Source organism: Rhynchophorus ferrugineus, unplaced genomic scaffold (assembly GCF_030347505.1).
Source record: "Rhynchophorus ferrugineus isolate W39M unplaced genomic scaffold, kcgeb_rfMv2 rfM1, whole genome shotgun sequence".
In the NCBI taxonomy this organism is placed as follows: Eukaryota; Metazoa; Arthropoda; class Insecta; order Coleoptera; family Curculionidae; genus Rhynchophorus; species Rhynchophorus ferrugineus.
The window spans coordinates 9,036,700-9,049,703 of NW_027472580.1; the positions used below are offsets into that span (position 1 = coordinate 9,036,700).

Genomic DNA, 13,004 nt, shown 5'->3' on the forward strand with positions numbered 1-13,004 from the left:
TGGCCGTGTTGACGTTATTGTCTGTAATTACAGCATTTGTATTTACTAACTATTTATTGGATAACGCTTATAACGTTATTACTTACTCCTCTTCGTTCCAATATAAATCATAATATTGCTGTTCTTACTCTATCAAATGTTTTTTTCAAAACAATAAATACTAATGTTTTAGATATACCAATTGCATATTGGTATCATACGACCACCCTAGTTACAAAATGCGTTGGTTGGCAGGGTTATTGCAAACAGGAATACTGATCAACCACTTTTAATGTTGTTTCGTGTTTTGTGTTCGAATTCTCGTGTTCACAGCGTCGAAGTGCAAGTTGTGTTTCGAGTTAATATTTTAAATCGTACGTTAGTATTTAAACGCCAAATTCGTACAGCCGATTCGGACAAGAAAGAAGTTACAGACGTTACAGAAGTTATACAGAAGAAAATACTATATGTTAAGCCTAAGATAAATAGCACAAAATGTATAACAAAAAAAACTTATTTGATAAAACTTACACTTGGTCAACCAAAGAACTAAAATACTTGGAACAGTTCATTGAAGTATTGAAATCAATTAATACAGCTATTAATTAAGTCAAACTTGTGCCAACTTTAATGTCTCTAAGAGTCCGATTAATCTAGCTGCAAGATTGCAATTCGAAGCACTTTACTATTATTGCTTGACAACAAAAAGAAATATTACGAAGAAAATTTGATAAGTGTTTCAAACTGCCGCGTGAAATGAATAGATCCATATTGGTATCAGGCGACCACCCTAGTTACAAAATGCGTTGGTTGGCAGGGTTATTGCAAACAGGAATATTGATCAACCACAGACAAATTGGAGTTAGAGTTAGTCAGCTTCCTAAACAATAAAAGCAAAAATTCTACCATTGTACTTATCATGTTTGTACTTTGTACATATAAAAATCTAGAGTCCTTTAAAGGACATTCTTTTTACTCATTAATATGTTAGATTAGTTCCATTTTAGTTATGTTATCCACCTAATAAACGAATGATTGTGTTCACTTGCTTAATACTGATGAAAATCTAGTAAATATCACTATATAACGGTATTTATATAGTAAAAAGCAAATACAACTTTTGAAAAATAACACTTAACACATAGACGATAGGCGTGAAGAAAACCCAAAAAAAAGATACCGTCAAAACCAAAAATGAATTAATGAAGAAAAAAACTCTGATCATCATTTGAAATGACATTTTATCGAATATTTGACATCGAAAGAACTATTCCTAGATAAACCATATTTCGCAATACCATCACGACTGACCTAACCAAAAATCACCTCTATTATCCTATTCGCCTGATGTGATTTTTTATCTATTCAAAAGACATTTTTTGATAAAAAAAAATCTTGTAGACGCGACTTAAAATATTCGATGAATATTTTTGGTTAATTCCCTAAGAAAATCCATGCCTCTTCATTCACAATTGCTTCAATTCTGTTCTAATTTGAAAATATTTTGTTTATTTTGGATTACACTTTGCACTTCACACCAAAATTTGTAGAAAGGTACTGTTGAGACGTAATCACATTCATTATTACGAATATTGTAATGTTTTTTATCACTACATAGTATAAAACAAAGTCGCCTTTTCTGTCCCTATATCCCTATGTGCGCTTAAATCTTTAAAACAACGCAACGGATTTTGATGCGGTTTTTTTCAATAGATAGAGTGATTCAAGAGGAAGGCTTACATGTATAATACATGCATAATATACTAAGGCAACATTGCTAATTTTAGAGGTTTCTAACGTGATGTCGTAAATTAACCTATTTTTTAGGCTTATTTAGCAATTAGCAAAAACGCTGCCTAACCCTACGAGTTAGATCAAATTAATGTACTACAGTATTGTACACCATTAAAAGGTCTACAAAAAAGTCCCGGATGGTATATGTTTATCTTTTAGGGATAACCCACATTAACCATTTTTATTGTTTACTTTTTACGTGAGAAAATGGCTTATTTACGAAGCTATTTTAAGCAATACGGCATTAATCCTTATCGAATTAAGTACCTTAAATACAGTGTGCAATTAATATAGATCAATATGGTTCCTTACAGCATGTAAATTAAACAAATATTTTCGGAGATATTACAAATTTAAAATTTGCGTTTAAAAATGTGTAATGTAATAAAAATTGTATGAATTTAGATATTCCAAAGATAGCAGGAAATCTTCATAGTAAGTATAGGGGAAGAGGAATTGTTTTACTCCAAATTAAATGCGTGCAGGCCAAGGGAAGTAATGAATGAACCAAAAATACTGGATCGATTTTAATCATGTTTTCATTGAGTGACATAGGCATATATATTTTATGCCCGTGCAAAGTCGGAGCGGGCCGCTATGTTTTTATATACAACGTTCATATTTTTTCTGTAGTGTATTTAATTTAGTATCAGCATTGCACCCGTGCGAAGCCGGGGCGGGTCGCTAGTATTGTATAATTTAGACATGCAATTAATTAGACCATTTAACTGGTTTTTGTCATATTTGTGACATGGGAAAAGAGTTATGACTTGAAAAAATATAAAATATCCCATTGTATCCAATGGCTGGTGAAACTATGACAAGATAAGAAAGGCACACAGAAACAGAAAACACGTGTCTGGCAAAAAGGATGATTCATCGGCTCGTTGTCGAGTCTTCCAGATAGTGGAATTTCAGGTACCGACGCAAGACGTAGCGTATCAGAAATTAGACGTGGTAGAGAACCCCTTATGGTTGTTTTATCCGCGTGAGAAGTTCTGTGTAGCTGGAACAGCATTTCCTTCATCGAAATTCTGAATGAATCAGGATATAGGAAACAGTTTGCTGAACAAGCCTTCTCAACCACCACTAAGCACCCGAGGAAGGAGCTTCAACGATAAAACACGATCCACTGACAACATCAATCAGAATTAACCAAAGAATTATCAGAATCAGAACTAGCAAGAACAACAGAATCTGCCATCAGAATTAGATAGAAGTAAGAACAAAAGAAAGTGAAGAGAGCCAAGATTTAATCAGAATTAAAAAGAAAGAAAAAAGTATTGAAAATTAATTAAGAATCAAAAAAAGGAGAATTTTTATATGTCGCGTATAGTCACCAACCGATGATTATCCGATGACGGAATCAGTATTATCCTAAACCTAACGATTTAGTAAGTCATTTAGACCCAATTCATATTTCTTTTCACCGTTACGTATCGATTTAACATCGTTATACTTCTACATCTGTATATACTTTTATATTATACATTTAAATAAACAAATTCGTCTTTGGGCATTAAGCAAAGAAGAGAGAAAATAAATTGTACTTCAATTACAACTTATATTCTATTCAAAGTTTTTTTAGTAATGCGTCATGGTTATTTGTGACGTCGGAACATTGCAATGTTACCGCATCAACTCCGAGTGTTAGTTCAGTTTGGCTTTGACGTACAAAAAAATTCTAATCTAAATAAAATAATTGAACAAAATAGGTAAATTTATAGGTAAGAGTTAAACCCCTTATCATTAATGCTTTCAAGAATTTTGCATACGTCTGAGAGCCGGTCGCCGTCCGGTTGTCGGATGTAAGCTAAATTATTCAAAATATTAGTTATAATTATTACAGGTTATAAACCGGCAAACATTATTTTAGCCCTTTGATTATTTTCATAAATTTTCAGTCGCTCGGTAATATATCATATCACTTTGTTTGAAAATGCCGAAAACAATAGATATTTAGAGTCACAAATTGATTGCGGCTTTAATAGGTTATTTCAAAAAGGAACGAGATAATGGAGGCCCCATTCTGCCGGTAAATTGCGTTTGAGAGGTAATTATTGATGATATTAAATATTAAATAATACAAGTCCCTACAATTTTATTAAAAATGTTTTCAGAGGGTTGCTACCGCGCTAAATATTAGTGTGGGTACTGTGAATAACATCGCTTACAAAATGAAGAATAATAGTGTAGATTCACCCAAGAAAACTTGTCTACATATAAAGTGGGTGACGAATCTTGATCATCTTGATATTGGCTCTATTCAAGACCAAATACACGAAATGTATAAGAATAGTAAGTACACAAACTATTTTATCGATATAAACATAATTGAATAAAATTATTTTAGAGAAAATAGTCTGTCTGGAAAGTGTACATAAAAGAGTTAGGGACATGCAGCTTTTTGAGGGATGTAAGACATCCTCCCTTTATACACTCTTACAGGGCATAGGGTTTAAATGGTAGATAAAGGTAAATAAAGCTCGGAGAGGTTTAATAGAACTTCCAGACATTACCTTAAAAAGAATTAAATTTTTAAAGGCATAAAATAAGACCAAGGAAGATAATCTATTTGAATTTGTGTATCTTAATGAATCTTGAATATTTCAAAATGGTTCATTGTGGCACTCTTGGCAAGACAGTAACAAAAAAAGCGTAAAGACAACAAAAATTAATGAAAAAAGGTAAAAGTTAGAATAACATTCGATTAGGTTTATGTAGTATTTGTTAGATATATTGCCGGTCGAGAAGGATATTCCATCAAAAACTGTTTGGATATGTGGAAAGAAGCATTGTCAACCATAACACCTTCAGTTTGGATGAACTTGATAAGACATACAGAGGAAGTAAATGATAAATGGTGGAATCGTGAACATGTTTTAGACAGATTAGAAATTAACAGTTTAGTGACTGAATTGCAGTGTGAGTCGGAAAGTGAAAGTGAAAGTGGCTGAAGGAAACTTTCAGGATATGTGATAATGCTGCGTAATGCTGGAAATTCCTGAGACAGAATAATGTGACAGTGATACCAAAATGACTTGACAAATAAACGCACCATCGAAGGAGACAAGAACTAAATGTAAAAAGGTAAATATGCTCTCGAATGAATGTAAAATACGTTTCTCAAACATACAATTGTTAATTAGGTGGATTAATTAGACCTACAGGGGGATACCACTACATAAAAAACGCGCCTAGAAACTCTATCTCATGGATGGTGTGGAAAAGAGTTCAATGTAAACAAAACAAATGTAACCTACAAACTATTATTCCTGTGTTTTAATTGTACTTGAAACATATACTTCCTACGATAATATATGTATTAGACGTACCATAATGTTAAAATAAATTATATTTGATTACATTTTTGTTAAATTATTTTATTTAGATTAGAATTTTCTTGTATGTCAAAGCCAACCTGAGCTAAAACTCAGAGTTGATGCGGCAACATTGCAATGTTTCGACGTCACAAATATCCATGACGCATTACTGAAAAAACTTTGAATAGAATATAGTTTTCTCTCCTTAACAATTCAACAAGTAGCTTATACTTTCTACCTTTTATCCTTATCTACTCTTTATTATCCCTATTTTTCTTCTTTTTTACTTTTCCCTCTTTTCATCTCTACTTTTTATCTGCCAAACCCTATATAGGACCTCCCATATATTTCTACAGAAACGCGAGCATCCATCAATCTCTCGAGAAGTAACGGTTTCTCGTATCCGATATTCGACAGAAACTGAGCAGGAGAAAAAACCGACCCATTGAATGCGGTTGATTACGCAACAATCGCACAAAGGAAACGTCTAATAAGGAGGCTTTCGCGGAAAGCCTTGACAGACGGAGAGTTTTTAAAGGAAGCGTGGCGCAGCCATGTCGTACAGAGAAAAAAATCGATGTAGGCGCCTAAATTATTAACCGGACAATTGCGTTAAGAACAGTGGTGACTCGTCGCACATCATATTCAAAAATTACCTTTTAAAAAATCAGAACAAATATTTTTAAAAATGTCTTAACATTAATTAAAATATTATCTGTTTCTACTTAATAACAGGTGAAGTTATGTAAACTTTTCACACACATTTTCTATTATTTAATTATTACATTGTTACTAGTCGTTTCTGACTAACCTACAAGTTGTCTTTATAACTTAAACCTAGGTATATAACCAGGAGGACCCATCGGCCCTATCTCAGTCTCTACATAACACTACACAAGATCAGATTGTTTAATTCTTTTGAGTCTGTGTCCTGCTCTAGTGGTATCCAATAAATAATAGAAATACTTCAATACTTCAATATTCTCGTGAGGATGCAGCCTTTCGTCATGCCCCCTTGCAGTTAATTCTCTTGACTGACTGTGGGTATCTGAAGGTCTCGATGTAGGTAGTTAGTCCTGTAATATTGGGGGCCACCCACAATACTTCTCGGGACTTGTCAGGAAAAATTTGTATTTTGTTTATGTTACTCTTTGCAGAACACCCCCATAGTTGAACTCCGTATGTCCATATAGGTTTCAGTATTTGCTTATATAATAGCAATTTATTATGTACTGATAATTGTGATATTATTCCAATTAGCCAATACATTTTCGTATATTTCAATTCCAATAATTTTCTTTTCTTCTTTATATATTCCTTCCAGCGAAGTTTTCATGTCAGTTCAGAGTGTCAGGGCATCCCAATGTACTCGATAATCAGCTAAATATGCGAAGTGACAGTGAAGTGCGTATACTAAAACGTCTAACACCATTCGAACTATTAGACATATATAGACTTTAGAATAAGCTTTAAAATAAAACTAATTAATTAAAATAGTATTTTATACATGAGGTCACTTAATGAAGTGATTTTCTATATTTGATATATCATACAGTTGATATATAACATAAACATAACAAATACTTATTGTCCTTTGGCAGATTGTGGAACTACTGAGAGTATAATATGTATAATATACGACACCACTGAACTGAAAAACCTCATCCACCTCATCCACTATGCTGTTTCAATAGTGACTAATATCATAGAAATGTATGTTCTTTAATAAAACCATACCTATATAAAAGATTAATGTTATATTTTAAGAAATCGAAAAAACTCCCACGTTACCACTCCATCAATTATGTTCGATGTATTATAGTATGATTCAAACCAGAACTAATATAGTTTAAAATGACGAGAGAGAAATGTGCGCTAATAACCCTGAAGAAACTCACCAAAAACAAAGGTCAACAACACTACAATAGATGAATCATCTATCAGAAAGAAAGGTATCGAGATGAGGCAAATTTAAATTAAAAAGACAACAGTTACACGCATATGTTTGGTGGAAACATTGCATGTTTATTTTGAATTACACTGGTAACAAATCGCCGATCATCTTCGAATCGAGCAGTTCAACAGCCATGGCCTTAATTATGTCACCGACCTTCTCTAAACTGTATCATTCGTATTTATTGCCGATCTGCCATCACCGTATATTATCCTCAATCACCTATACAAGTATTATACATTCTCCCTTCAGAATCCGTGGAATCTCTATATAAAATCAGTGGAAACGCATGATATATTCAAATGATAAAATAGTGGAATTAAATATGCTGTACTTTTTCGTATATAAATCGAAAAAATTAACAATATAAAGAAACAGGTGGATATAATGACATATAGTTTGATTTTATTTCAACGTTTATTTTAGTCATGCTTTTTGTTTTCTTTTTGAAGGCTACAAGGGTTGGAAAACATAATATAAACACCTCATATATACACAATATGTTTTTATTAGTTAAAAGGTATTGAGCAATCATTTACTTTTAACAAAACAGCTACACTTCTTTGCGGAATGGTGACTGAATAGCTTACAGACTCCTCACTCTCTAATATAATCACCACTCGACAATAGACCGAGTGCACAGAATAAGAGCGATTGTTGAAAAGGTATTTCAGGGAAACAAATACTGCCCTGCAATATTCCTGGATGTCTCACAAGTTTTTGACAAGGTATGGCTTTTTGGATTAATCTACAAATTGCTACCACGCTACTCGTATGAAGGGGCATTCTCAACACTTAAACCTATTTCGGTTGGAGTTCTCCAGCACAATGTCTTGAGACCACTCCTGTATCTGTTCTGTACTGCCAAAATCCCAACAACAAAAGAAAAACTATTTGGAGCATTTGCCGACGAGACAGTTAACAACTAAGAGTAAACCAATACTAGGGCTGCAGAAAAGTATAAGTAGCACTTAACAAGATCTAGAAATGGACTAGAGCTCTAAATAATAGCTCCAAATCTGTTCATGTTAATTTTGCGTTACGGCGAAATGACAAAAACCTAATTATATAACTTGTCGGATGCTTGATTCTTCAAGCAAAATCAGCTAAACACTTCGTCATACATCTTGATGGTATCTTAAATTGAAAACATGCAAGACAAAAAGCAAAGCAGAATAGAATCAGTCAACTGTAGTGGTTAGTCGGAAGATACTCTCAACTTGTTTATCAATCAAATATAAAGCTAGTTTGAACCCATGGCGTGCAAATATAGGATTCACTACTAGCTAAAAAGTAAATTTTTTTGAATAACAATTACCAGTATTTAAGTATAATTTTCCCTATTTTGATTGTCCAAATTTACTCCAAATGTATGAAATACCTTCCCAATATTTATTTTTGACCAATAAGAACAGAAGTTTTTGTTTCAAAAACCAACCTCTGCCCCTTATTGAAAAATGTCTTTTGGTTGATGGATCTTGAAAAGACACACCGACTTGGCGAATATAACATATACATCATTTGCTCTAAAATTCATTTTCAAATCCATTTTCGTCATAGGAGTATCAGTTAGTTACTAAAGAGCTTATTTTAGCCAAAATGACCAAGAAAACCAAAAATACATTTTGATCGATAATTATTTTTGTGTGTATTATTTAAGAATTTGAAATAGACTGTGAACTTATCAATCTATTTAACTGCATAACCATACAATGAGAACATCTAAAGTAAACTAGATCAAAACCTGCAAATATTAAACTAAAACAATAATTAATTTGTTTCGCAAACACAAAGATAATCCACGAAAAAAAAGCGGTAAATTATACGTCCGTTATTTCATTTGATTCAAACGAGTTTTTTCGCAGATTTTGGGTCACTGACCAAAATAATTATACAATTATTATGTGCTTCAATGTATCGATGAACTGTTATATTTTTAGAATGCCGGAATTTGTCGATGCGATATTGTTAATTAACATTTGCCGGCCGAAATGGTTATTAAGAAAAAAAAACTTACCCAAAGTTGATCCTGCTGACAATGTAAGAGTTTGATCTGAAAAAAAACGACACGTAAAATATAATGACGTGTTAGCATATCTAAATCTACAAACTTAATTTATATGCATTATTATTCTTGTTATTTATTATCTATAAAGGAATGTGAATTAATTTTAAGATTTTTTATAAATTCCTGTGTTTTTTTTAAATAAAAATGTATACATTATTATTTTCAAAGTATAATGCTAGTCGTTTCTAATGTCAACAAGTCTAATGACAAACGCTTCTCAACCAATGGATGGTTATATTGATTGAAGCAAACAACAATAAGAAAGAGCAACACAGTTGGTAGAATATAACTGTCGTTTTCATCGTTTTCGTCATGTCGTACGGCATCAAAAAGCAAACCAGATCAGATTCAAAATCAAAGCACTATACTTAAAATTTAAGAGGTTGGTTAATCGGTCAACTATAAAGCCTTGTGGGATTCAAATATGAGATTGAACTGAAACGTCAAAACAACGTTCTTCGATTAAATACCAATGCTTATCGCTACGCAACTAACGAAACACTGCACGAAAACCTTGAAATCAATTGGATTTATGAAGTTGTCCAAGACTTCGCCCTAAAATATTTAAAAAATTTACTAAATGACAAAAAACGTGGAAGCAATATATAGTCTATCCAAAGTTTATTTGTATATGCGCCATCGAAATGTGTGACGTCAAAACGTCGCAATGTTGCCGCATCAACTCTGAGTTTTAGTTCAGTTAGGCTTTAACATACAACAAAATTCTATTCTAAATAAAATAATTGAACACAAATTTCAATCAAACATAATTTATTTTAGTCACTTTCACTTTCCGAGTCACTGCCAATTCAAACTGTTAATTTCCAATGTGTCTAAAATATGTTCACGATTCCGCCATTTATAAATTACTTTCTCTGCATGTCTTTGCGACTTCATCCAAACCGAAAGTGTTATGGTCGACAATGCTTCCTTCCACATATCCAAACAGTTGTTGATGGAATATCCTTCTCGACTAGCATGTCTATTATAATAAGTCTTTGCTATCCCCTATATCAACCCGATTGAATTAAATATACAGTGACAGGGAGGAAGCCGTAAAACTATGTGGCCATATTGTACAGATCTACTGTATATCTTTTTTATGGCTTAATTCTAAAAAAGGTTATTTCAAAAAACGCAATGAAACATTCATTTATATTTACCTAGTAACAATTTGAAATAGTTCATTCTTGAACATGGTTTCTTCAAAACGGATTTTATCTACTTTAAGTCCTTATTTGCAGCCTTTGTTAATGTAATTGTTGGGATCTTCTCCACCAGTGTACTAAGATATGGTGAATTGTCTATAACAATAACTGATGGTTCCTCCAAATTCTTTAAAAGTTGATTTTCAAACCACTGCAAAACCAAGTTGGGGTTGGTTCATTTCTCTATGGTAGTCACCCTTGGACTTAGAGGAAAACACTAATCCTGCACCAGGAATAAAAACATTTAATTTATATTGCTATTTCCAACATGAAGTAGTTCTTCATGACATATAGTTATGTCTGCAATGAATTATTAATAAATGTTATGACTAACAAAATCGATCGATATCGATAGTTATTCCCAAGTTTACCTTTTTCCATCAACTTTTGTTGTCTTTATACTATATTTATTATCATCTTGCCATGAATAACCTAATGTACCATTATGAAATATCCATGTCTCATCTAAATATACAAATTGATATAATAATTCTTCCTTGATTTTGTTGTATGTTTTTAAACATTGTATTATTTTAAAAGCAATTTACATCGTGAAATCCTATATTACCCAACAGAGTATGAAGGGATGTTCAACATCCCTGAAATAGCTGCATATGTTTCAGTTTTTTATGGATACTTTCAAGACCAACAATTTTCTCTAAAATAATTGTATTAAATTATATTTCGATCGAAAAAACTACTTACTGTTTTTATATATTTCGTATATTTGAACTCTGATACAGCTAACATCAAGATGATTTTGATTCATCGCCCGTTTCGCACAAAGACGGTTTCTTTTTAGTGAATTTAAGGTTATATTGTTTCTTATTTTTTGAGATATTTTAGAGACCGGGCCCGTACTAATATTCAGTACAGCTGCAACACGCGATTTCAAATTCATTAAAATTCATTAAAACAAAGACAGCGTTTGCCGATTTATAATCCGTAATTATAAAATTTTGAATATTATTACGTAGATTTGACTAGTTTGAACTGGACGACAGGCTAGTTCGGTTTCACGTTTGAACTTATCTGACAACATTGTGTCTCTTTTTAACTAGAATAAAATGAGAAGGAAAATATTATCTGACTCTGTCTGATACAAATAAACTTTGAATAGAAATGAATAGCTATTGGATAACACGTACAAAATCAGAAGATTGAAGGGAACATGAATTTGTATTAGTGTGTGTTAGTGTTAACTTTTAACTTTAGCTTAAGTAAACCCAATTTAATTTTAAATGAGAAACACATATTGAAGTATTTATCACATGCTGGTCTTGCTTATGTATTAATGCAAATATAACAGAAAGATAATAATAAATTCATTTTATAAATTAAGATTTTACTTTGGCAAAGAATAAAGCGAAGGGCGTAAGTGAATTTCACCTGCAGATACATAAACAAAATAAACTGAAAGAAGGTATGTTATATATTATAATTTTTTGATATTATAATTAAATTACAAATATAAAAACCAAAGTTTAAGATTTTAAATGAAAAATGCAGTCACTGGTTTAAAATGCCAATCTAATTTATTTTTCCTTTTGTTAGATTGTTACTTCTTATTTTTGACTTTGATGATTCTTGATTTTGAAATTATTACGAAATCCTAAAGCTAATCCAAATTATTTATTAAGATCTCGAATTCACTATTATTAAATTCGCACTTGTAATATCTACATTTTTACGATTTTTTATTTGACCAGAGCACACAGATTATCAAAATATATCTAAAAGAATATCTCCCTTATTCCTTAGAATATATATAAAGATTCCAGAAGAAACAAACAGAACAGGTTAATTGAAAAGTCCCTGCTCTACCATAGTAAAACAATTTTTTGGAAAAATTATTTTTTTTATTCAACGTAATTCTCTTCAAGGCTGATACACTGATTATACTTTGCTTCAAACTAGGCCTCAGTTTCGTCGATCACCTCTTCATTCGACGGAAATGTCTTCCCAGCGACCATTCTTTCGAGTCTGAGAACAGCAAATAGTCGCTGGCGGCCACTGAGAATACGGTGGATGAGGAAGCAATTCGAATTCATGGATTTTTGCCATCACTTTCACTGACTTGTGACACGGTGCATTGTCTTAGTGAAGCAGCACTTTCTTTTTCTTCAAATGCGGCCGTTTTTCGGCGATTTAGTCCTTTAAGCGGCCCAATAACGCTATGTAATAGTCGCTGTTGATGGTCCTTCCTTTTTCAAGGTAGTTAATGAAAATTATTCCATGCGCATCCCAAAATACAGACGCCATAACCTTGCCAGCCGACTGTCGTCGTTGTTTTTGGTTAAAAGTGAGCTCGCGCGGCACCCACTTTGCACAGCGCTTTCTCATACCCAAATATTCGTGAATGATATAATGTACACGTTCAGTTGATATCTTTAGAGTGTCTGCTATTTCATTCAATTTCAATTTACGGTCATTTAAAATCATTTTGTGGATTTTTTAATGATTTCGTCGGTAACAGCCTCTCTTGGGCGTCTACTGCGTTCACAGCCTTCAGTGCTCATTTCACCACGTCTAAACTTAGCATACCTATCCTTGATGGTTGATTTTCCTGGGGCAGTGTCCTGAAACTCAGCATCATGCCAAGTTTTTGCTTCAACTGTATTTTCGTCCCTTCAAAAAGCAATATTTTAACAACACGCGAAATTCCTCTTTATCCATTT

The 13,004-nt window shown here is 32.5% G+C and overlaps 1 protein-coding gene across 1 annotated transcript in view; it reads right to left on the bottom strand.

The window, feature by feature from the left end:
* Pino (protein pinocchio) overlaps positions 1–13,004 on the bottom strand; it is a 269,586-nt gene that overhangs the window by 227,605 nt on the left and 28,977 nt on the right. Inside the window, exon 3 of the mRNA XM_076415910.1 lies at positions 9,068–9,103. Coding sequence (XP_076272025.1) covers positions 9,068–9,103 — 36 coding nt within the window. The remainder of the gene's footprint in view (positions 1–9,067; positions 9,104–13,004) is intronic.